General features: G+C 54.0%; 8 protein-coding genes across 8 annotated transcripts; 3 read left to right on the plus strand and 5 right to left on the minus strand.

Annotated features, from left to right (window-relative positions):
• Positions 1 to 207: 207 nt before the first annotated feature.
• BO72DRAFT_473050 (uncharacterized protein) lies at positions 208 to 1834 on the minus strand (the record flags this gene model as incomplete). Its single annotated transcript, XM_040947177.1, has 2 exons — positions 208 to 1227; positions 1304 to 1834. The coding sequence occupies 2 exons, from the start codon at positions 1832 to 1834 to the stop codon at positions 208 to 210; spliced, it is 1551 nt and encodes a 516-aa protein (XP_040795715.1).
• A 322-nt stretch (positions 1835 to 2156) lies between these two features.
• Positions 2157 to 3536, minus strand: BO72DRAFT_453459 (NAD(P)-binding protein). Its single transcript, XM_040945987.1, has one exon. It carries the CDS (start codon positions 3333 to 3335, stop codon positions 2286 to 2288), a length of 1050 nt encoding a protein of 349 aa, XP_040795716.1. The 5' UTR covers positions 3336 to 3536; the 3' UTR covers positions 2157 to 2285.
• Positions 3537 to 4313: 777 nt separating this feature from the next.
• BO72DRAFT_481556 (cytochrome P450) lies at positions 4314 to 6050 on the minus strand (the record flags this gene model as incomplete). The annotated part of the gene is made up of 4 exons (XM_040947683.1): positions 4314 to 4433; positions 4540 to 5178; positions 5239 to 5470; positions 5545 to 6050. The coding sequence occupies 4 exons, from the start codon at positions 6048 to 6050 to the stop codon at positions 4314 to 4316; spliced, it is 1497 nt and encodes a 498-aa protein (XP_040795717.1).
• An 830-nt stretch (positions 6051 to 6880) lies between these two features.
• On the minus strand, positions 6881 to 14374 carry BO72DRAFT_481557 (type I polyketide synthase; the record flags this gene model as incomplete). The annotated part of the gene is made up of 8 exons (XM_040947684.1): positions 6881 to 8297; positions 8385 to 12676; positions 12789 to 12901; positions 12964 to 13087; positions 13161 to 13371; positions 13423 to 13731; positions 13791 to 14262; positions 14326 to 14374. 8 exons carry the CDS (start codon positions 14372 to 14374, stop codon positions 6881 to 6883), a joined length of 6987 nt encoding a protein of 2328 aa, XP_040795718.1.
• Positions 14375 to 14681: 307 nt separating this feature from the next.
• BO72DRAFT_532530 (SDR family oxidoreductase) lies at positions 14682 to 16130 on the plus strand (the record flags this gene model as incomplete). Its single annotated transcript, XM_040950438.1, has 10 exons — positions 14682 to 14704; positions 14806 to 15027; positions 15090 to 15097; positions 15148 to 15321; positions 15379 to 15451; positions 15511 to 15526; positions 15596 to 15659; positions 15739 to 15795; positions 15858 to 15994; positions 16056 to 16130. The coding sequence occupies 10 exons, from the start codon at positions 14682 to 14684 to the stop codon at positions 16128 to 16130; spliced, it is 849 nt and encodes a 282-aa protein (XP_040795719.1).
• An 833-nt stretch (positions 16131 to 16963) lies between these two features.
• BO72DRAFT_453462 (uncharacterized protein) lies at positions 16964 to 17893 on the plus strand. Its single transcript, XM_040945988.1, has one exon. It carries the CDS (start codon positions 17075 to 17077, stop codon positions 17684 to 17686), a length of 612 nt encoding a protein of 203 aa, XP_040795720.1. The 5' UTR covers positions 16964 to 17074; the 3' UTR covers positions 17687 to 17893.
• Positions 17894 to 18173: 280 nt separating this feature from the next.
• Positions 18174 to 19311, plus strand: BO72DRAFT_391379 (lipase family protein; the record flags this gene model as incomplete). The annotated part of the gene is made up of 3 exons (XM_040941851.1): positions 18174 to 18406; positions 18469 to 18814; positions 18877 to 19311. 3 exons carry the CDS (start codon positions 18174 to 18176, stop codon positions 19309 to 19311), a joined length of 1014 nt encoding a protein of 337 aa, XP_040795721.1.
• A 262-nt stretch (positions 19312 to 19573) lies between these two features.
• BO72DRAFT_453463 (putative long chain fatty alcohol oxidase) lies at positions 19574 to 22460 on the minus strand. Its single transcript, XM_040945989.1, has 3 exons — positions 21756 to 22460; positions 20552 to 21696; positions 19574 to 20486 (listed from the first exon to the last, which is right to left on the minus strand). Exons 1-3 carry the CDS (start codon positions 22148 to 22150, stop codon positions 19738 to 19740), a joined length of 2289 nt encoding a protein of 762 aa, XP_040795722.1. The 5' UTR covers positions 22151 to 22460; the 3' UTR covers positions 19574 to 19737.
• Positions 22461 to 24217: the final 1757 nt, after the last annotated feature.

Here is a 24217-nt window from a genome sequence, read left to right on the forward strand (position 1 = left end):
CGCGTGTGCCTCGTGCACCAACTCATACCTTGTACTCTGACACAGTCCTTCCCAAGAGCTTATCAGCTTACAAATTATCACGTCAGCTGTAGTGGAAACGTTGGAAGTCGCGGAACCCCGTCCCGGCCATCTGCTTGGTTGGGGAGACATGGTGGAATATTACCTTACAGTCCATAGATGGTGATACCGTCACTACCGAGGATCATCTCATTGGCACCTCAGCGCTTCCTCCGGAAAGTATTCCCTCCGGATCGCCAGAAACCACTCCCATAACTGGGCGGAGCAGGACGTGCCCTTCAAGCGACGGGCAATTTCGTCGATGAGCCTCTCCACCCGCCCCGCGAGGAACCATTCGCCGCGAGTGGGGCGCAGCAGAATCGCGTAGTATGCCAAGAGCAGGAGTGCACCGGGGCGATCCTGCTTGAGTAGCGTCAGATAGGCGGGAGCCACGCGCAGCGGCCAAGCGTTGAGGGCATCCCAGACGGAGGCGGCGGGGCCCCGGCGCCGGAGAAAAGCCCCGGCGGCGGCAAGCTGGACCGCGGCGGCCCGGTAGGCATCGTGCTCCTCAACAACCTCGGGGGCAGGGTTCTCCGCGACCACCATGGCGAGCAAGGTCCCCAGCAGCGGGTCTTCCGGGCCATCGGCGGACGGACCGCCGACGCCAAGGTCATCCTCCCACAGGGCGGCGAAGGGCGCGAGGGGGCCCGCGGTGAGCGCGTCCCAAAACAGGCAGAGCATAGAGCAGCCATTGCGGAGGATGTTAATCCAGTGCAAATGTTGGTCGGGGTCATCACTCAGGAACAGGCGCGGGTCCTCGGTGTCGGAGTTGAGGGAGCAGATGACGAGGAAAAACGCAAAGGCCAGGACTGCCTCGCAGTTGTCGCGATCGACGTGCAGGATGGCCTGACGAAAGGCGGGAATGGCTTGGTCTTGGTGCCGGAGGGATTGGAAGACATAATACGTGCGATTAGCCGGGTCGATGGAGGCCAGGTGCAAGGCCGCACACGCCATGACCCCCTGCCTCAAGAACTCAAATCGGGGGGTCAGACCCAGAACGACCTCGCCAAATGCGTGGTCTGTCTCGGGGCTAATGGAGAGGGACTTGTAGGTCGAATGCCGATAGTGGTCGAGAAGACCTTGGTTGGTTACGAGCCCCAACGAATACTGGTCCAATGGTAGAAGCCGACTATCCAAGTGTGTTGTACTGGTCGCCGGGGTAGTACCGGTCTACCGGCGCAGGAAGTAAACATCAGCATTGGTAGACAAGATTGAAGATGGAAGGGTTGGAAGAGTTAAAACCGACCGTACTCGATCGACCATCATTGCTGACTTCGTCGACGCTATATTCCGAGGGAGAAGCTGGGGAGGCCACTAACAAGGACGGATTGGTGAAGTATCGCAGGGCGTTTCCCCGGAAAAAGGTCTGTAAGGGGACAGGGGTCGAGAAGGTGCTCTCATTCGAGGTGGGAATCTGGTGGGTGCATCGCCAGTGTTGCTTCATGCGTTTGCTGGTGGCGCAAAGATAGCCACAGCGCTCAAAGCGGCACGCCAGCCCTTCCTGGATGGAGAGGAAGGGGACCGGAAACTGGCTTTCATCTGGCAAGACTATATCCTGCGGCTGGGCCAGCTCGAACTCCGCAGCAAAGGCGACAAAGGTGCGCCGCGTTGCACGAGAAAGATAATGGATCTCCTTGAGATGACGCGCAATGGCCCCGGGCTGAATGGCGTAGCGGCATCGTAAACAGACCAGCACCCGGTAGGTGGGCAAATAACTCAGAAGTTGAGAGGGGGTGGTCGGCTCTTCTGGGGACTGGGACTCGACTTCTGCGCCCATCATGGGGGTAAATGACAAGAAAGACCGCACTTGAAAAGTTGACGGCTAAAGATTGGGGTTGGAGGTGAGGGGGGGGTTGAGTGAGATCCATGGGAAAGAAGAGGGGAGAGGAGAGGAGGAGAGAACATACGTTAACCACAGTGATCTACAGTGATGTACGGTAATGTACGGTCATCTGGGTTTAATAACTAACTAACTTACTGGGATGAGGATGAGTCAGCCCCCGACTGTTTCTCCCAGTAAAGTTCATCCAGTTTACCACGGTACTATAGGTATACTTATTCATCCTCAAATCACTTACTACAACATTGACACTGAGCAGCTTCCATCTGGCATTATCGGCAGTTAAACAATTAGGTAAAAGAAACCAAATACCAAAAAAAAAAAAAAAGAAAAGAAGAAAATCAACCAAGCACGGGCAAACACAGCAAGAAATTCACAGAAAATAAAATCAAATCTGCGACAATAGCGCATTCACGTCCACAACTTGCTTCAGCTCCGAGATCGTCTCATCCCAGACCTGGTCTTGAGTGATTCTTCCCGCGTCGCTATCCCCGTAGCCCGCAAAAGGAGCAGGCTTGTTGTCACTCATGTACTGGCCATTGGAGGGCTCTCCAGCCAACACCGCAGAGTGAACCAGAGTACGGGCTCCCATCGACACCGATCGACCGATCACCCTCTTCATCCCCCCCAAAACCTTGCCGAATGCCCCTTCCGCCGTGCGATGGAGTTCGGAGCCATAGCAAAAGCCGGGGTTCACCAGGTTGAGAATGGCCCCCGTGGAGCGTTTGCCGGGGGATCGATGCTGGAACAGCTCCAGAAAGAAGAGCTGGTAGAGCAGCTTCGAGGTATAGTAGCGATCGCCCATGTTGAAGTGCTTGGGGTCATCTAGGACCTGGATTAGAGGCCGTCGCTGACTCCGTGCAATCTGCGCCTCCTTAAACTTGGCCCATGCGGCGGTTTCGCTGCCCACGATGGAAATGACCGGACGAGGGCGATTCAGATTCTGGGCGGCCTGGCCATCGAGGACTGGAAGCAGAAGCAAGGTCAACAGTGCGGTACCGAGCCAGTTGACCTGAATACTCGTCTCGTGGGAGGTGGCCTGGTTGACTGTGAAGTGGAAGTTGGCCACTCCCGCGTTCAGAAGGGCAAAGTCGATGTGGAGCCCGGACTGCTTGAGGCGCTCGACAAAGGCGAGCACACTGGCATAGCTGCCGAGATCCAGTTCCCACACCTCGACCACGGGAGCCTTGGCAGAAGCAGGCAGCGATGCGAGGAGGGATTTTCGGGCTGCCTCGCCCTTGGAACTGCTGCGGACCGCTAGGATTAGATGCGATAGCCCCAGGCCCAGCAATTGTGCCGAAGCTTGATAGCCCAGTCCAGTGTTGGACCCGGTGACAATGCCGGCTTTGCCGCGAAGGGAGGTAGAAGACGGAGCCTTGGAGGGGCAGACTAGGAACTGGCGATACAGGAAACCAGGATAAGTATTGTAGAACACCATGGTGATCCAACTGAGGATAAAATCTTGAGGGAAGAAGATACCGTGACAGAGGAAAAGCAGGTAGGTGTGTGCAGTTCACCCATTATATAGCTCCTCTGCCGCGCCCCCCCCACCAAGCCCAGTGCAAACCAAGAGTCGGTCTGGTCCTCTGATGAAATGTGCATGGATAGGTCATGGATAACGAGGCCACGGTATGGTAGGATGCCACTTGATGGTGTCCACGGTAACTTACCAGGTTATCTCCTGGTCTCTTGCATGAGTCGGTGGAGTCCGAGTCCCAAACCGACGGTGCCGTTCCCGACGATGATTGGCTGGCTCGGATTTAAGCAGTTCCCCCGACGGAACCGAGATGGGAACCGAAGGTGCCGTTCCACCTGACGGAGGACAGTCTGTCTGACGGTCAGACCATTCGACTCACATGCTGCTTGATCTGTTCAGCATTGAAGAACTCTTCCTCGCTCTGGAGACACCACGTGACTGTAGGTTTGGCATAGTTGCACCTCCCCGAGGCCAACGTGACCGCCTACCGGAAGCGCGAATCTGGCAGGCAGTATCTACCTCACCGTACCTCGGGCGGTCGCACCTGCATGAGTTATCTATCTCGGGACGGTCCCGTGGTCAACGAGTACTAGTATGACACAAAATTGGCAAGCGTTAAGGAAAGCTTATAGCCGGAAGGATAGCTATTTTGAGTACGAAATAAACTAATGATATTCTGAGGAAAAAGTCACTGCGGCTTCAGAAGCCATCCTGGGCTTTCAATGCCAAAAAGAGGCAGATCGTGGACAGGGGAGAAGGGCCCGGGACACCTGGCAGGAGGGGCGGATGTCCGTTTGCGAAATCCGGCAAACCGGTCGGAAGAGCCTGGCATGGCAGGCGGTGAATGCCTCCGCCCGACTAGCAACTGCCACTGCCTTAGGCATTAACTCAGGCAACCTCTCCTTGGGAAGAGTGTCATCATCATCTACTAAATGCTAACTAATGCTTTCTGCTCGCAATCTTGATCCAGAAGTTGTGATGAACCAACAACGCCAGGTTTTCCTGCTTCCAGATGGGTCGTGTCCCATTATTGATCTGGGGCCTGAACAGGCGGAAGAACTAGATTGCCAAGGAGCCATGATTAGTCCTGTTAGGTGAAAACGCCGGGCGAGAACCCCACTACGAGGCGGTAGACAAGAAACAGAACACAAGGAGATGCAGATACCTGGACAAGCAGCTTATACGTCTCCAGCAGGGCGATGTTTTTCCCCAGGCAGATGCGCGTCCCGTATCCCCAGGTCAGGATACATTTGTCCATCAGGGCGATATGGTCCGGATCGGCCACCAGCCAGCGGTCCGGACGGAAGACATCAGCATCCTCCCCAAAGACGCGGTGATTCCGGTGCACCACATACGGGTTGGCTCCAATCTCCGTCCCGGCAGGGATATGCTGGTTGTGCAGCGTGAGACCCCCCGGAGACACGTAGCGCGGAATGATCATCGGGGTCGACGGCTGATAGCGCATGGTCTCCTTGTAGCAGGCTGTGAAGTAGCGCATATCTTTGATCTCGTCGTATCGTGGCACCGGGGAAGTGAGGTCGCCGCGCTGGTCGTACTCGTCGATCTCCGCCACCAGTCGCTCGTATATCCCAGGCGTCTCAAGGACATAACGCACAAAGCCACAGAAGAAAGCGGCGGTGGTGTCTGAGGCTGCAAACATGAGCACGAAACACTCGGTCTTGACCTCCTCGAGCGTGATCGGGGTCCCATCTGGGTTGGTTGCGCTCAGAATATTGTCCAGGAAGTCCCCTTGCTTGTGAGCCTGAGGGTTATTCAGTCGATCTGCCAGCAGCCGATCACGAAACTAGAGACACCGGATGGATGAGCCTTCATCATGTTTCCACCAAAGGTGTGCTTTACGTACAGCCATGATTTTCCCCGTGCCCGACCCATCACCCGGCTTGGGCATGAAAAACTTTCTCGTGATGGGATTCTCCAGGAATGGGCGTGCGAGCCAGGGCAATGCTCCCACAACCGCGGCAAACGGGGCCATCTGATGGAAATTCGCGATCAGGTTCTCCACGTCGCGCCCCTGGCTAACGAATCCGATGGGCTCGCCAAAGGAGAGTTGGCAAATCATGTCATACGCAAACCATCTGTTACACACACACACAGGGAGAGAGAGAGAGAGATGAGTAAATGATTGGGATGTGATGGGCATGAAACCTACTGGGACCAGGCAGCAAAGTCCAGTTCTTCGCCCGTCTCCACAAACCGCTGCGTCAAGATATGAGTCCACTGCGCGATGCGCTCATCGACCTGCCCTTCGAGGTGCTTCAGGTTGGTCAAGGTGAACGAGGCGGCAACCCTCTTGCGCTTGATAGCATGCTCCTCGTGTTTGAGAGTTTGGAAAGGTGGAGCAATTTCACCGAGCACGCCTACGGTATAGACATCGGTCTTGTCCACTCGCCGATGGTAGATGAGCGGTAGGAGCATCGGATCATCAACTGCCAAGAGGTTCGGGGCAGCGCGTACAATGCTCCCATACTTTTGATGGTATTCCAGACCCAGCGTGTGGGCCTGCTTGGTGTGCAGAATCCAGAGTTTGAAGAAGTCGGACACCGAGGCCCAGAAAGGGCCGGGAAATGCGCGGAGTGGATGGAAGTAGCGGTTGTAAATGCCTTGACAGAGGACATAGCTCACCAGCGTGAGAGCAAGGACACTGTAAGTGTACATGATGGGCGGGTGTGCAGTAAAACCACCTTACTGCGGGTGGAGATCAGCTCGAGTTCTTTTATTTGATCATTTCTGACACAACCTGCATGCATGTACACAGGCTGATGGTCAGAAACCCCACTTAGCCCACAACTTACGGTGGTCATCCTGGAAAGCCCTAAAAAGAATTGGATCGATTCCTGGCCGACCAACCATCATTTTGCTCATAGCGCAGGTGGGCTCTCCTGAGTCATCTTGGCAATTCTGCCAAAGTCGGATCTTGGCCAATTTCAAGCTAAGTATGTTACGACTGGGCATGTTCACAATAAAGGCACGAGCCGTAACTAATACACAGGTGTGTCCCAGACTTTTTCGAGACACTAATAAGTAGGGCCGGGTACAGTAACTCCATGTCACCCAACATATACATAGTAGATCGACTGAGGATGATGTGAAGGTACATGGGATATAAATTACAGGTTCTTTACAACTGTAACATGAAACCGAGCAAGTCATGAGATCCAAGAGCTTTAGTGCATCACCTCCGTATCTTCAACTGTGATGCTCTTGATTTTATCAAATATGCTCATGCTCTCGCTGGGGATAGCTTATCAGTGGCCGATAAAGCTGTCTCGAACGACCATTAGTCCCAGCCGCACATTTGGTCTCCCAAGCCCATGGTACAAGATACAAGAACGAACCTTATAGTTGAGGATGAACACCTAGTCAGCAGTGGTCTCGCTACAGGGTTGTGGACAAGTGAAGATATTGCAAGCAACTTTATATCTTATCTGACATTCTCACAGCTACAGACCTACAGGATGACGAACGAAAACACAGACACATCCCAATCAAACCACCAGCTTGCTCTCCACCGCGTTGGACAAGCTCTGCAAGGAGGAGGTATCATTCAGCACCTCCAGGAATGGAATATCTACCTTGAACACAGTGTAGAACCAGGAGCGGAACTCGGAGGCGATCATGCTGTCCATTCCATACGAAGTGATGGGCTTATCCGAGACGATCTTATCCAGATCCATCAGCAGCAGATTGGAAAAACGCTTGCGGACCAGGAGGAGAATGGCGGCATTCAGAGTCGCCGCAGTGGCCACCTCGGGAGTGGTCGCCATGGTCCTGAGGACCCCTGCAGGGATGCCAGCAGCCCAGGGGAGGGCGGACACTGAAACGGTGCTGACAGAGGCTGCATTGGCGGACGTCGAGGCGGAGGGGGCATCCAGGGAGGCAGATAGAAGAACAGCGCGGGGATCCTGCATCGTTCCGTTGTTGACATCGAAGCCGCGATCGAGCAGTTGACGAATTCCGTGCGGTTCAAGGCCAGTGAGAATGTGAGAAGCCGCCAAGGGGTCGTAGTCCAGACCCGGAGCCTTCGAGGTTAGCCCGGTGGCTGCTGTGTGTGCTAGGGCAAGATCGATGACCTGGATGAGCTCGGCTTCATTGAGGGGCTGAATGCCCTTGCGCAACAAGAGGGCCTCGATCTCTGGGTTCTCATGCAAATAACCAACCTCGGAGATCATGCCCAGACCGACGGAGACGATGGGCTTGTCGAGGCCGCGCCTGTAGCGGGCGAAGGCATCCAGGAAGCCGTTGGCAGAGCAATAGTTGGACTCGGTGGCGGTGCCCACACTACCCGACACGGATGAGGTGAGAAGGAAGAAGTCCAGCGCAGCGTCGCCGTGAGCCTCGAGAGCATGATGGAGGTTCCAGGTTCCCTGCCATTTGGGCTGGATGCCCGTGTGCCAGGCCTTGGGGGTCATGGTCGAAAAGAGCGCCTCGCTCAGCCCCATCGCCGCCTGAATGACTCCCCCGATGGGTCGAATGCACGCCTCGACCGCCGCCTGCACGTCCTCAGCGTTGATGATATCACCCCGCACGACTTGAACAGTCGCCCCGGCTGCCTCCAGGCCAGCAACGAGATCGCGCGCGGCCGGCTTATCACATCCAGACCGGCCCAGAAAAGTGAAGTGACGAGCGCCGCGCTCGAACATCCACCGACTGAGGCTCCGGCCCAAACCACCCAGGCAACCCACGAGCAGATACGATTTGTTCGCGTCGAAGGTGGTGAGGTGACGGGCATGAGCCACACGGATCACACTGAAGGGATTCTGTAAGGAGATCACGACCTTACCGATGCGCCCTTTGGTCGAAAAGAAGCGGTATGCCTGGCTGATCTCGCTGACGTCGAAGGTGGTGATGGGAACAGGCTTGACCGCACCGCAGCGGTAGAGCTCCAACGCTTCCGCAAATTTGCTATGGTTGGTTAGGATGGTCAGCAACCCAGAGAACGAAACACTCGGAGCTATAGGGAAATCCAAGCAGCAAGAAAAGCAAACTTACGTAGTCCAAATGTTCCGGTAGTGCTCATCTTGGTGATAGAAGAGTTCGGTCAAGTCGAATGCGGTAAAGGTGGCATTGCGTAGGAACATGCGCATGTCGAGGTTCCCAGCATCAATAATATCGCGCTTCCCTACCTCGACGAAACGACCAAAGTTGGCACAACATTGCCAGGTGGCGTGAAGGAGGTCCCCAGTCAGGGAGTTGACAATCACGTCCACGCCGCGTCCGCCAGTGGCCTTCAGCACCCCGGCCACGAATGAATCATCGCGCGAGTTGAAAATGTTCTCCCGGGGTACCCCCAATTCAGAGACAAGGTAATCCTTCTTCTCTTCAGTACTGACGGTGGCATATACCGTGGCGCTGCGTTGCATGGCAATCGCAATGGTAGCGGCTCCGAAGGCACCGGCGCCGGAGTGCACCAGGATGCTCTCACCCGCACGCAGATGGGCGCGGTCGTCAAGAGCATATAGGGCGGTGCCGTAGATAACCGGTAGTGTGGGCATCACATCAAAGCTCTCCTGGGGAAGCATCTTTTGACATGCCCATGCCGGCACGCGTTCTACCGTACTAAAGGTGTTGGGTGCGAGCACGACGACACGATCGCCCGCCGCAAGATGGGTGACATCCGAGGCCACATTGCGAACAATGCCACTGAACTCAATGGCTGCGGTGCCTTTGCGAGTCTCCACCTTGCCAGAGAGAGTGTAGATGTCTTTGGCGTTCAAGCTGACAGCCTTGACCTCGATTTCGACCTGGCCCGCCGGAATCACCGTGGGGCTGTCTGCCAGTCTCTGGAAGTAGATTGAGTCCGTGATTCCCACACGCTCAATGGCCAGACGAGCCGAGGATGCCTCTTCAAGCGTCATGGTGTCGATCTCGGCTGATTCTTTCTTCCGGAAGAGATCGTTGAGTGTGGTTTCAGGCACGAATCGACTCACATGCACGAGGCCATTGTGCCAGACAAATTCCTTGTCCTCCGCCAGATCGTCGGTGCGAAGAATGTCCTGGACCTTGCCGCAGACATCCAGATGGCTTGCATGATCCGTCAATCGACCTACATCGAAGGTCACAAAGCGAAGTGCCGGCTGTTCTAGCATGAGCGCTCGTGAGAGACCACCAGACAGAGAGAGATCTGGTGCCTCGCCCTTCATGGTAGCAGTTCCGGTCAGCCAAATGAGGTCATGGGCATTATCCGTCACAATCTTGAATTTGGTCATCTGCTCCGGGGTCATGGTGGGCAGAAACGGGGTCTCCAGCTCGAGTAGAGAGATGACCGTTGCCCGCGAGATCATCTCCGCCGTCACGTTATCCAGGGAGGCAACAACCAGGTTCTCAGACCCAAAGAATTGTTTGAAGACATCGGCAATCTTCAAAGCGTGCTGATGCAGCAGAACCAACCGGTTGTGAGATGTGCGCAGCGGCCGAGAAGGAACGACGAGGGTGATGCCGAATTGCAGGTTTAACACTGTATAATCACGGCCCCCCAGCTGAGCTAATGTGAGAGACCCTGTTCGCGCCACAAGTATGCCATTACTCTCGACTAGGCTGAGCAAATGGTTGATCTGGGCCATAGATCGGCCTCTGGCGTCGTGAGGGAGCAGAACCACGTCGTACTTCCCATCGACCTCCCCGCCGTCCGCCGTCTTCCACTCTCGAATCCGGGGAAAATCCGTCTTTTGGTCGAGGATATCCTGCCACTCGCGTGTCTTGCAGTCGCATCCATTGCCAAGCTCCAACACGCGTAGGCGTGGGTTCTTGTGCGCAGCGAGATCTAGCAGGGCGGCCACCACGCCAACCTTGGTGTTGTCCGCCAAATCAGAGTGGCTGTGGAGGAAGTGGGTGATGTAGTTTCGGAATGGCATTTCGTCGTCTGCGGTCACCCGCAACAGATCAGGTTTCCATACGACACGCAAACAGGGGTGACGAGCTAGGGAGGAAGAGTGCTCAAGCTCGGGGCGTCCCATGTACAGGGATAAGCGAACTCCCCGCAGATTGATCACCGCAGAGCCGGAGTCATCGTTCAATGTGGCGTCAATAGTCTTCGTACCAAAGCCAGTGCTCTGGGACTCGGTATGGATCAATCCGGCCGAGTTCACACTCTCAATGACTGGGGTGCTGATCTCGCAATGGTCGAGGAATACAGGTAGGTGGGCACGAAGCTGTCCGAGATTTCCCGCTGTGCCACCCATGATAGCGGCCTGCAAACAGGCATCAATAGTGAGGGGATGAACGGTATAATAGTCACCAGGATAGCCCGACGACCGACCCCTGCGCTGCAGAATGGCGGTTTTGGACACCGCAGCTGGGTTGACTCGCCTCTTATCCGTCTTCATAGATGTCAGGGACTGAAAGGCGGGCCCGAATGCGAGCCCTTCCTTGGCCAGTTTGGCATACCAGGACCCCATCGTCCATTCCTCGTAGTCAACGGCGTTAACTAAGACCGTAGGCGCAGGGGCATCAGTTCCCAGCCTGATGCGGCCAGTGCAATGCAACACCGTGCTTTGCTCCTGGCGGGACGAGATGCTGAATTCATACCAGTTGCTGGAGGCAGCCGCCTTGGAGATGCGAGCCGGGGAGACGGTAGTATAGAGATCGGCCTGTTGCTGTTCGTCGGCGTATATGACCAACGCAGTCGCGATGTTGACATTGCGCAATGAAAAGGAGGGACTCGGTGCCACAGCCCCGGTAATCTGAGACAGCGCTTCGATTGCCATGGCGATATAGCCCGCGGCTGGAAAGACAACCTGACTTTCCAGCTTGTGGTCCTCCAGCCAGGGCACCTCGGATAGCCTCACTGTATTCTTCCACACCCGGTCAATCCCGTTCAGCGCAGCCATCTCCGATCCCAACAACTCATGACGCGGATGCTGTCGGTTACGAAGATCGCTACTGAGTCTCGACTCCCGCCACAGTAGTTGTGTATAGCTCCAGTGGTATGGGGGAAGATCTGGGATAACTCTGGCGGTGGCAGGTGCAGCGTCATTGACAGCCATGATGTCCAGATCGTGTCCACGGAGATACAGCTCCCCTGCAAGGACTCGCAGGCAAGAGATGGCATCTTTGTCACGGACCAGGGTCGCACTATATGGGACATCATCCACGGACTGGGCCAGGAAGTTGCGGATCTGCTTGATGGGCAACTGCAGGGCGGAGTGCGGCCCAATCTCGATCAGATGAGACTTTCCCTTCTCCTCCAGGATGCGGGTGATGGCAGCTGTGAATTGAACGGGACTTTCAAGGTTCTGGCGCCAGTAGCTCAGCGGCAGGGTCTTGCTGGTTTTGCTGCTGTACCAATTGGGGCCATCGATGCCCACACTGGAGAAGAATCGCACCTCGCGCTCACTGGCGTTGGCCGGAAGGGCTGGCCAGGCGGCCTCAATGAGGCGACTGTATTGTTCCCCAACCTCCTGCATCATGTACGAATGGTAGGCCTTGCCACCAGTCTGTAACTTCCGAGCGAACTTTCCCATCTGCGAGGCAGCCTGTAAAAGGGAATCGATGCCGGAGACGCTGCCCGAAAGCGTTACACTCTCAGGCGAGTTGACACAGGCAACAACTACTTCTTCTTGCAGCGATAGCTTCTGAATCAACTGCTGGGCATCTTCAACACTGCCCCCGAACGCCATCATGGAGCCCTGAGACCGCAACTGTCCGACCACATAACCTCGATAATAGGCAACCATGATAGCCTGGGCCTCACTCAGCAAGCCCGCGGCAAATGCAGCCGCAATCTCGCCCGACGAGTGGCCAGCGACCATCTGAGGGTGGATTTCCCACGAGGCCAACAGCTTGACGAGTCCGATCTGGACGGCAGTACACAACGGTTGGGAAAATCTCGCATCGCCCACCCGACTGTGAGGCGCAGATTCCAGGAGCGCATCCCTGATCGACCACTCAGGCGCCTCGGGCAGACTTTGGAGCACATTATCGAGCTCTTCAATGGTCTTACGGTAGACGTAACTCTTCTCCAGCAGCTGGCGACCCATCTCGGCCCACTGAGCACCCTGGCCTGTGAAAACAAAGACGAGGTCACGGCCCGGGAGAGCAGTTGAGACCAGATTCCCCACGGTGAGATCGGTCTTGGCTGTTGCCGGACTGGCAAGAATGTATCCTCGCCGAGAGAGCTTGGAACGGCGGTTCGCCAGAGTATGTGCCAGACTGACAAAGTCTATCTCGTTGGCATTCTGGATGTAGTGGCCCAAATCGACTACCCGGGCATCCAGAGCCTCAGAGGTTGAGGCAGACAGCGGAAGTAAAAAGCTCGTGTCGGGAAGTGGGTTGTCGCCTAGAGACTGCGGCAATTTGTGGATGGATGACAGGTATTGAATTGGATCTTCCAGAATCTGTCCCTGGCCAGTCAGCCTCGATAATTATACCCCTTCACAATCGAGCGGGGGAACATACCGTGTGGGCATTAGCACCCCCATAGCCAAAAGAGTTAATACTGACACGGCGCACATTCGAGGACCAGTCGGTCAGCCTAGTCACAATCTTCATATTCCACTCATCCAATTTCACTACGCGCGTTAGAATCGTTGGCTTCTGTTCGTCGTCAAGCGGTGTGCTAGGCGGCACTTACACTTTGGATTCAAGTTGACCACGCCAATGGTGGCAGGAATAGCTTTGTGCTCAAAGGCAAGGATCGCCTTGATCACGGCCGTGATCCCACTGGCTGCCTCGCTGTGGCCGACATTGGTTTTATTCTTAGAGGACACTCTTGAGTCAGCCCATACATAACAGAATCAAGCAGAAGGAGACGAAAAGGAAGTGACTTACAGCACCAATGAGCAAAGGTGACCTTCCTTTGCGCACGAAAACTCGACTCAGACCCTCAACCTCCATGGGGTCGCCGACTGCAGTGCCCGTGCCGTGGCACTCGACGTATTCGGTGTCTTGTGCATCAATCCCAGCCACGCGGTAGGCTTTGCGGATAACTTCGGCCTGTCCCGCAATACTGGGCTGAGTGATCCCAGAGGTTTTGCCATTTCTGTGCTCGTTAGCAGATAATCCTAACCATATGTCGACAGAACAAACATACGCATTTACCGCACTGCCGCGGATGACCGCACGGATGGGATCACCATCTCTCAGGGCAGCCGACAAGCGTTTGATATACAGGGCACTGACACCCTCGGCACGTCCGTAGCCGTCAGCGCTGGCATCAAAGGTATGGCAGGTGGAGGTTGGGGACAAGACCCCTCCCTTCATGGTACCGAGATGCTGCTCCGGGCCCATAATCAAGTTCGCCCCAGCCACCACCGCGCCTTCGCATTCGCCCGCCTTGATCGCAGTGACTGCACTGTGGAGACAATAGATGGACGATGAGCATGCCGTATCGAGTGTGAAACTGTCATATCCGTTAGATCGTCCGTGCTGGTTGGTATGGCGTGAAGAGGTTGCACATACCTAGGACCACGAAGATCGAAGATATAACTTAGTCGATTCGACAAGATTGCCGTCCCTGAGCCCGTGGCACTGTACCGGTGCAAGGCCTCGGGATCTCGGGCTTGCATGGTTTGGAAGTCCACCGTGAAGTTGCCGACATAGACTCCAATGTCGGCCCCGGCCGCCTGTTGGAGCGATACTCCGGCGCTTTCGAAGCATTCGTAGACCACCTCTAGCAACTTTCGTTGCTGTGGATCCATGTATGTTGCCTCCAGGTTGTTGATCCCAAAGAAGGAGTTCTCAAACTGGCGCACATCCTGCTGCAGAAAATAACCTCCGCGGGTGTTCATCACCCCAGCACGATCACCCTCGGGATGGAAGAACCCGTCTGCATTGAATCGGGTCTTTGGTACATTGCATTGACCCGAGCGTTCGTTGATCAGCATCTCCCAAAAGTCGGTAGGCGAGGACACCCCCCCGGGCAGTCGACAAGCTGGAATCAAAAGTGTTAGCCGTAGGCTGTGGGTTCATTCAGACCCGTAATTTGGACACTCACCCATGCCGACAATTACCACGGGGTCATTGGGGTTGTGTTCGAAAGACATTGCGGCGGGCGATGGTGATGAGCGAATCTACGCTGCGGCAGACCCTAACTATCCTGAGTGGAGATTGTCGAATTGGTGGTGTTGGGTTCGTTTCCAATCCTCCTCCCAACTAACGTTGATCGGGATGTCGTAGATATACACGATGTCTGACGACCGATCTGACTCTCCGTGCAGAAAGGATGGCCATGGCTGATTTCGCTATCTGTCAGACGCAGGATGGAATCCCGGTCAGACTGGTCAGATCGATGCTTTATCTTACCGTAACTCGCCTCCCCTTCTGTTATCCACCACACTAGAATCAGCCATTATGGTGACCGTTCTAATCACAGGGTAAATCGCTTTCATTTCTATCTCCTTCTTCCTTTTTTTGTTTTTGGTTTCCCCTCTCGAAGAATAAAGAGCCCCCGTGTGCTAACCCGAGGCATCGCCAGTTGCGGGAAGGGGGGTATTGGCGAAGCTTTGGCACTCCAGTACCAGGCCCACGGTTGCACAGTGCTTGCCACGGTTCTACCGTCGGAATCTCAGGAGCATCTTACCTCAGTTGGCATCCAGTGCTTTCAGTTAGACGTGACCAAGGATGAGTCGGTGCGTGCCTTGTGCAAAGCGGTGGAGACCAAGGTCGGCGACCGACTGGACATTCTAGTCAACAATGCGTAAGCAGTAATATCCCGGTTAGTTGGCTGATCTCGTGGCGCTGAGCCCTAACATCAGACAGCGGTATATGTGAGCGTGAGGAATTCTACGCTTGGTCAAGGCTGTACTCATGCATGCAGGCTATACCATGACTGCCATCGACACCGATGTGAGCCAGGTGCGACAAATGTTCGACGTTAATGTCTTTGGCCCGATTCGCATGGTCCATACCTTTCATCCTTGGCTTATTCGAGCCCAAGGATGTGTGGTGAACATTGGATCGGTCGGCGGGATTGTGCCGTACATGTATGGCTGTGAGTCCTCTGGGAAGATCTATCATGAGGAGGGTGTCGCTGACCTTGAACCTGCAGCTTCATACAATGCCAGCAAGGCGGCGCTACATCACTGGGGCAATACCCTTCGCGTTGAGATGAGTCCATTGGGGTCCGTTGTTGCATCCCTCCATCTTTACCACCATCTTCCAAGCTAAATCAGTCGCACAGCGTTCGAGTCATCAACGTAACATTCCCGATCCGCGCCACCTCGACCTAGGACTATAAGTCGCGCTATGCTAATGACGAAGTCTAGATTATATCTGGCAATATCGGCACCAATATCCTGACGCGCGATGCCTTCCGAAGTCTTCCGCCGAGTCCGTGCTCACCCAATCCATCTCCCCTCCTCTTCTTCTTTTATCTTCGAAACTAACATTCTGGTCGCCTTGTTCATAGCCTCATTCTATGCGCCGCTTCAGGAAGAGTTCCGAGCCCACGTACAACGTGTACCGAGTATGTAGCATGTACTGCACCGGGTCGTTCCTACCATACTGACCAGATGGCCAATCGACCAGATACTACGGATCGTATGGTGTATGCCCGGTCGGTGGTGCAGCAGTCACTGCGACCGTGCCCGCCCGCGTGGTACTGGGTTGGGAACACCTCGACCTTCGTTTGGCTGATGGACTGTTTTGCCTTTCGCACGGTCTGGGTAGGTCTCTCCGCGGTTGCCGATGCTTCCATCTAGCGGGGAAAACAACTGACGACAGCAGGACCTTCTCCTATGGCCTATTTTCCACCTTGGAAAGTTGAAGAGTGCAATGAAAACCAAGGGGGGTCTGAAGTGAATTGTGCGTCATGATTGCACAGACAATGTGATAGTGTTTACTAGCTTCTTTACTATGGTGGAGTAGCCCTCACGTGTTTAGCCCTCGCATACACCGTCGTGCATTGTCTCTTCTCAGTATTTAACAGGAAGCCCGAGACTCCGTCAGGTTAGATATGCTGACTTGGACATCCACCTTTGTTTACCTTGTTACCTTGTTTACCTCGCAGTTGCAGTCCAGTCCCAAGACCTCCTCGCACATGCTGTGCACGCTGCGGATCTGCGTGTAACGGCACCGTGGGCATCCGATTGAAGCGGCCGCATACGACGCCCTGGGCTAATCCGCGGGATTACGAATGCTACATCTGATTCTGATCTGCCTCCCCGCTGTGGTTGCCACCGATCGACCGGCCTCCGAACTGACGCCCTTTTCGCCGCGAGCTTTGGCCCACCCTTGAGCAAGAGCTGCTTGGCGGTGGTCGTCCCAAGTGGATGGTTCGCGACCAAACGATCAATTTCGCCATCGGTGAGTCGCTAGCCACTGGCTTGGCAAAGTTGGCCCCTACAGTGAAATATGTTCTGGTAACTTCCCAATATAGATGGGGATGCAGTGAGCACGCGGCCAGATAGTCACGGCTCTTGCTCCGCATGAACGAGTTCTCCTCTGGATATGCCAACTATGTATGCTAACCCTGCGCCCCCATGCAAACAAATCTTCACACAGCAGCTCAAAGACGGTGGGATGACATGAGATGACAGCTGGACGGGGGCTGTGCACCCACTAGCCCGCTCACGGACCCTTCGCTTAGCCATCCCCCCATGTTGCTTAGCTATCCACTAGCTGTCAGTGCATACCACTACTTCAGGGCAATTTCCCCCTTCCAAGCCACTTCGCACATCACAAATACCTGGGGTGCTCCCCCCCTGAAAGTAGCCCGTGGTGCACATTTTCTCGAAAGGTCAATCATGTACTTCCACCTCCTCGCCCTCCTCGGCGCCACAAACATTCTGACTGCGCTCGCCGATACAACCCAGCTGGCTACCCCCGCGGTTAGAACAGTGACCGCCACCGAAGCCGTAACGGGGACCGACATTGTGGTTGGGGTCACTAAATCGGTTCCAGGCGAGACATCGGGCACGCCTCCTTTTGAGTCGGTAACGAGTACCGTCCACCCTTTCCATCTAACAGGATGCCTGTCGGTTCTAGAGACTGCTGTGCCGACGAGTTGGTGGGAGAGAATGAGGACCGACCCAGCATTCTTCTCATCGGAAATCCTCGCGGAGAGTTCAGGGAGTATGCCTGCCTGGTACTCCAACCTGCCAACTGCTGCCAGGGCTATCCTTTCCAGTGAGGAAGCGATGTACGCCTCCCTGCTGTCCTCCGAAAGTGCCCTGGCCACTGGATGGGACCCAAACTCCACCGCAGGCTCGCCTTCTGCCTCATCCGCACCTTCAACGGTCAGTTCCACTCGATCGAAGACCTCCGTCTCGACCGGGGGCGCAGCTGTTGCTACTGGATGCTGGGCCATGCGCATTGCCAGTGTGGGAGGTATCCTTGGTCTGGCGCTGGCACTGTAAGGGGGTGGATGGAAGGGGAAGAGAAGACCCTGGCCGCTACACTGTTCATCCTGATCGAGGCAATTCCATGTCAGGTGTCAATGTGGGCATACTTTGGATGTTCGAAACTGTTGCTGCGGAGCAGAATCAAGTGAAGTCTGGTACCCACAGCCCGCATAACCTCATTTGTGAGCCCAGTCACCCTGTCAACATGATGTAAGTCTCTTCATCATATAGAGTATTTCCATTTTCTCAGGAGACAAGTCAATGACGCACGGGAGTCGGCCACGTCTTGCCCCAACTCTTTCTCAAGCGGTGGGTGCCAAGGAACTATATAAGGAGAGCGAGGCTTGGTTGCTGTCCCAACCCCGGCGTCGAACTGAAAATCGATAAATTGATAAATTGATCCGTATATACTCCCTCACCTACTGAAACCACACCATCAAGATGGCTGTCTCCTTTGCTCTTTGTGTTCTGCTGGGTTGTCTGGGAACAGCAGTCGCCGACAATGCGCAGGAGTCCACTCAGAACGGTCAGGCAGCCCGCAGCCCGCATTGCCTGTCGCGGGCAACTCCAGTGGCTGACCTCCTCGCCAGGCATTTCGCAGGAATTGTTCGATCGATTTAGCTTCTTCGCCGAATACGCGGCCGGCTGCCACGACGGCGTCGACTGCGGTGCGGGCAATTGCCCCAATGTGACCAGCGCCAATACCACCACGGTCGCAGAATTCAACTCCACCAGGTAAGAAGGTGTCGTTCTAAGACCTGGTCGAGAGAACCCAGATCCTAACTCCCGACCGACAGTCTCTACAACCAGGGAGTCTCCGGCTTTGTGACGCTAGACCACACCAACGAGCTCATCGTTCTTCAATTCGGGGGCACCAACACGTGCCCGAAGGTCGATGTCGACCTCGACTATGACTTCGTCAACGTGACGACATTTGGGGCAGCCTCGTGCTCGGGGTGTCAGATCCACCAAGGGTTTTGGAGGACGTGGATCAACACCAAAAACGTGACGCTACCACCGGTGGAGAGGGCGATGGCCCAGTACAGCGAGTACGAGGTTGTCTTCGTAGGGCACAGTCTGGGGGCCGCGCTGGCCACCGTCGGAGCCGCCGAGTTTCGTACGCACGGCCCTAATGTCACCGTGGTAAGTGAGCCTGGCCGGTGATTAATCAGAGCTGCTGCGGAGAGCTGAGAGCCAAACAACAGTATAGCTATGCATCACCCTCGGTGGGCAACTTCGAGCTGTCCGAGTTCATCAGCAATCAAACCAACGGAGTGACCTACCGACTCACCCATTCCGATGATATCGTTCCCCGGATCCTATACGACGCGGCCTGGATGTGGTTCATTCCCGACTATAGTCAGCTGTCTCCCGAGTATTGGATCACCACACCCTCGCATGTGACGCCAAATGCAAGTTCTATTCAAGAATTAGAGGGCATCAACAATACAGAAGGCAACCTGCAGTATGGCCTTCGGGACGGACCAGAGCCGGCCGCCCATCTCTGGTATATCCAGAACATGACCATTTGTCCCGGCCCGATCCTCAGTCTCCCCGCATGCTGTAACGATACTTACCGCACACAGGAACTCTGCGAACTGCTCGGAGTCCAGAATCTGACAGCTGCGACCGGGACCTGATTCTGGGATCAGGAGACGCTCTTGTGAACAGAATCGATATCATCTCCGTCGGTTCTGTGGGCTTTCGTAGCCACGCGGCAGATCCATGACATACGGGCGGCATCTATCTGGTGAGGCTGATGTATCTTCACCGGGCATAGTCCTCTTGATTCCACCTCCTTTGTGCGATTAGTTAACCCAACCCCCCCCCCCTGCAAAAAGAAAAAGAAGAAAGAAACGCACTACGATCGCTCCAAGGGCGGTAAACCTAGCGTTAACCATTTATTTAAATAAATAGATGAAAGGACACTGTCTCAAAACTCCAAATTTGGTGGAAAAGCAGACGCTCGCGAGGCATATCAGATGCAAGACCATGATCGTACCATGTGGGCAGGTGGTGTAGGCTGTATTGAATCGACGTAGGACGTAGATGATTAGCACGGCAGGCTAGCAACCGTCCCTCAATCTTTTCGACAGTTTTCGACTGGCCCAGTCCGCGATGGCCATATTGGTGATCATGGGATTCACGCCGCTTGCACTGGGGAAGATCGATGCATCCATGACATAGAGCCCCTGCGTACCCCAGACCTGGCATTCCGGATCCACCACCCCCTTACTCGCCGTGCTCGCCATGCGACAGGTTCCCATCTGGTGGGCACTGGCATAGCCGGCCTTCTCAATGTCCAGGGGAGATTGCTGGCGGAATCGCGTGATCCATTGCTGCAGCTCCGGATTGTTGATCCCCTCCTCGTCGGGGTCGTTCTTCTCCTGTTCCGATCGGCAAAATGGGGGCATATCCGCGTACGAGACGTGGAATTCTTTGGCGCCCGAGACATAAGCGATCTTCGCACTGGCGATCATTGCCTCCACGGCACTCTTCCGGTCAAATGCGGAGGGGGTGTAGGCCACGCGGATGCGACCGTCGACGGGGTCGGGATAGACGCGACCGGAATCACGGTCCCGGGTGACGGCAATATAACTGGTCATGGCGCTCAATTTGGCACAGAACAGTTTGTAGTCGAGGCCACTCCGCCAGGGAAAAATGGGCAGGAACAGCGGCGGCATGGTGACCGTGGTTTCGATCTTTGCCCCATGGCCCCGGCCATCGAGATTCTCAAACTCCTTGACGACTGCCGTCAGGGCCGAGCCCTCCCAGGGTCGGATTTCCTCGTCAAATACGGCCGCACCGAAGAGAACTGCCGATGAGGAGAATGGGTTGTTAGGTCCTGGTGGCTTGACGGGACGGTTGCAGTTGGCTTACCTGGGTGAATGTGAAGATTCCGGCCGATGTGCCAATTCTGTACCCCACTGCGGAGAAGCAGCAGAGGGCTGTTCAGTGTACCGCAAGAGACGATCACTTTCTTGGCCTTGATGACCACCTTTCGGGTGATCCCCTGCCCCTTCTGGCCCCGGGACAGATACGCCTCGCGGGAGGTCCAAGTCCCTTCCACTCCGGTGGCGATTCTTTCTTTGCCCCGGGTGGTGAAGGTGACTTTATCTGCCTTGAAGCCTTCGACGAAGACCGCCCCAGCCTTGGCTGCGTCCGCCAGCCAGGTCTCCGTGGGACCCTTCTTGGCTGCGGCGGAGCATCCCATGGTACAATACCCACAGTAGTGCTCCTCGCCGCCCGTGTTCTGCGGCACCACCTCGGCCGCATAGCCCAGTTTGCGTGCTCCCTCGAGGAGATCGCGGTTCTGGCGATTGTGCCGAATGTGGGCCGCGCTAACGCCCATGCGAGCAGCGACGCGATCCAGCGACTGTTGAAAGGCGGCGGAGGTGAACAAGGGCAAGCCCCCGTCCTCGGCCCACTCCTGGCGGACAAAGGCCTGCGTCTGCAGCGCCGCCGACCAGTTGACGGTGCCCCCGCCACCCCACGTCGATCCAGCAAAGATGGCCACCGAGGCATCATCCGTGAGAATCGACGCCCCGCCCTCGAACAGGCTGACGGGGGCGGTCCGGCCGTCCATGGGGAAGTACTGCGAGGGGTAGTGGTACGCCTTCTCGACCACCAGCACGCGGTGCCCGGCTTCGGCCAGGTTCTTCGCCGCCACCGCACCGCCGCAGCCACTGCCGATGACGACTACGTCCGTCTCAAGGATTTCCGGTTGCTCCGTCTCGTTCTCCTCGTCATGGTCGCTCGGAGGAAACTGGACAAATTCGTACTCCCAGCAACCCGGCGCGGACTTGCCATGCACGGGGACTCGGGGGAAGCCCACGGCGGTAGACAGGGTCGGGCTGGCCACCATCCAGGTGGTCTTGAACATGGCGGAGAGCGACCGGTAGATGAGGCGGATGGGGCTTAATCGCGACGAGGCCCATCCGGCAAAAACCTGCTCGCGCACTGCCAGGGGTTGGTTCTGGATGGGGGTCGTTGACCCGGTCAGAAGCAGGGATCCGGCTCGGGTGCTGGCCAGGCCCGACTGATTGTTAGCCCATGTGCATGTATCGATTCTCCAGCCACCTACTTCAGAACGTCGAGGATGAATCGCAGCCCCGTCTGGCCTTCCTGATGGACGTAGTCCGCAATCAGGCGCTGGAGGCCCTCGCGGAAGGCCGGCAGAGACGATGGACTCTCCTGCAGATAGATCCGCGCTACCTCGGCTGCTGGAGAGGCTGTTCGACTGATCGTGGCTGTGAGTCTGGAAGTCGCCGATTCTAGCTGGGTCTCAGTGACAGCGTGGCACTTGGTTGACGAGACCTCTGCATCATCGCCCCGACCACGGATCGACGGGATCACTGTGTCGGCGAGGGCCAGCATGGTCTCCCAATGGAGATCGGTCAGAACCTGCGTCGTAGGTACCGGAGGAAGATCGACCTCGGCGGGAGTATACCCGGTCATCTTGGCAGGAGCCGCCTCCATACTGGTCGTGGTTGTAGGTCGTCTATGTACCGGACTACAGCTACAAATGGCGATCATGCAATCGAAACTTGGAAGCAAGAGCAAAGGGGAGGGACCAGAAGAAAGGATGAAAATCGGGGAGTGGGAGGAAGAGAAGCGAGTCAGTGGCAGCCTGCTGGCTCCTTCGATATCATAAATAAAATCATGCATCCGAGTGGGCGGCCGACTCTGCCCAGTCTAGATCTCGCGGGCGGAATAAGCGAGGCATGGCTGACAGCAGTGGGGTTTTGCTAATCTTAAACAAGACAGCACGAACTGCTGTGTGGTGCTGTGCTGGCAATTGTGGCTGGCTGAGTTCACTGCCCGTCAACCTCCACTGGCACACCGATCCACCACCGTATTCAGCTGGGCCCAGCCGATTGGTTCCAGTAGTGCAGTGCAGTGCAGTGCAGTGCCAGTGTGTTTACCACATATGCTTGGCCAGCTGGCAGGTGCATGACTGTCTTTCCGGCCAAAGCCGTTGGCTAGAAGGCTAGAATGGAAAGAAAGATCCGAGACTCGGGCCACTGCCCTAGATCTTGACCACCTCAACGGCTTTGGGGAGCAAGATCAAGAATTCCCGACAAGAACAATGTAACTCAACTACAACTGAAAGAACAGAAAGTCCGTTGTTGTTTGGTAGAGAAAATTTGTTCTTGTAGTGGGGAGACTTTGTTTGTCCAATCCCGATTGCTCCGCGCGACGCACTGTATTGCTGGGTATGTTTGTGGTCTGGGTATTTTTGGTATTTTTCAACACGAAGAACTAACTCCGCAATTGGAATGGCGGCTGCCCTAGCCATCAATAGTTCCAAGCCACAGCGGTGTCTACCTTAGTCACTTAGTCACTGGGGTTTACTACACAATTCCGTGAGTCAATACACATAACACCCAAACGCTGTGGGTCGTCAGCTCAGGAGTTGACCGCTCAGCAGGAGATCGAGCGTAAGGGCGCCACCCAGTCACGTGACCTGACCTTGTCCCTCCGGTTGACCCTGGTGATTTTGTTAGTACGGTAGGGAGGTGCAGGAATTTAAATCCTTTAAAGTCTGCTGTATATATAATTATTAATACTTTGTATAACTACCTACAGTGTTGATTACTGGTTTATATCTTACTATTATACTATTAATTAATTTATCTAAAAATATCTTTAGTAAAATATTTTAAAAAGTCTGTATAATCTTATATAGCCGATTATATAATAGCTGTTTATTATTAGAAAAAAATTATTCTATTTGACTTTTTATTTAGTTTTATATAGTTTTAATTAAGTTGAGATCCGGCGAAAAAATAGGCTAAATAATTAGAAAATTCTATACTCTTAAAGTTTTTAAATAATATTCTTACTTATATAGCCAGGTGTATTATTTTATATTAATTAAAGCTATTATTATTCTAATCCACAAGAGTTGGTCTGATGAACCTTTATTAGACCTAGAATAAAACCTAGTAAATATTCTGATTAAGAAATATATTTCTAAATATAATTAATTAGATTAAGATAATATAATAAATTAGAAAAAGAAATAACAAACTAAATTATTTAAATTTATATTAGATTATAAAAATATTATTTATTTACTTATTTTTTAAGTAATAATATAATATATAGTAAATTACTTAGATTATAATAAATAAAAAATCTATAGTTTTTAAATTAAGATATTTATTAATTATAGTCTGTTAAAAAATAGGCTGATATATAGTTTTTAATCTAATTAAAATAATAAAAATAATAGTTTAAACTAAATAATTTTTTATAAATAGTTTTCTAAGTTATCTACTAGTTATTAGATTAAATTATTTTTAGATTTATAAATAAGATATAGCTTAAAGAGCTATAAATAAAATCAAAAATAAATAATTAATTAAAAAAATTATAAATTATATATCAAATAGTAAAAAAAATAAGATTATTAAAATAAAATAGATTAAATAAATTAAATAAATTAAATAAATAGAATAAATATATTAAATATATTAAATCTATATTATAAAACAGCTGCTGGTTTACTATTATTTTATAATAGGTTAACTACTTTAATAT

Source organism: Aspergillus fijiensis, assembly GCF_003184825.1.
Source record: "Aspergillus fijiensis CBS 313.89 unplaced genomic scaffold BO72scaffold_92, whole genome shotgun sequence".
In the NCBI taxonomy this organism is placed as follows: Eukaryota; Fungi; Ascomycota; class Eurotiomycetes; order Eurotiales; family Aspergillaceae; genus Aspergillus; species Aspergillus fijiensis.

Bases quoted from the DNA above. Each gene is read 5' to 3' on its own strand.
- BO72DRAFT_453459 (XM_040945987.1), bottom strand. From the start codon at position 3,335: ATGGTGTTCTACAATACTTATCCTGGTTTCCTGTATCGCCAGTTCCTA.
- BO72DRAFT_453462 (XM_040945988.1), top strand. From the start codon at position 17,075: ATGTACTTCCACCTCCTCGCCCTCCTCGGCGCCACAAACATTCTGACT.
- BO72DRAFT_453463 (XM_040945989.1), bottom strand. From the start codon at position 22,150: ATGGAGGCGGCTCCTGCCAAGATGACCGGGTATACTCCCGCCGAGGTC. The intron at 21,697-21,755 runs GTAGGTGGCTGG...GGGCCTGGCCAG, and splicing joins TTCATCCTCGACGTTCTGAA to CACCCGAGCCGGATCCCTGC. The intron at 20,487-20,551 runs GTAAGCCAACTG...CCTCATCGGCAG, and splicing joins GAATCTTCACATTCACCCAG to TTCTCTTCGGTGCGGCCGTA.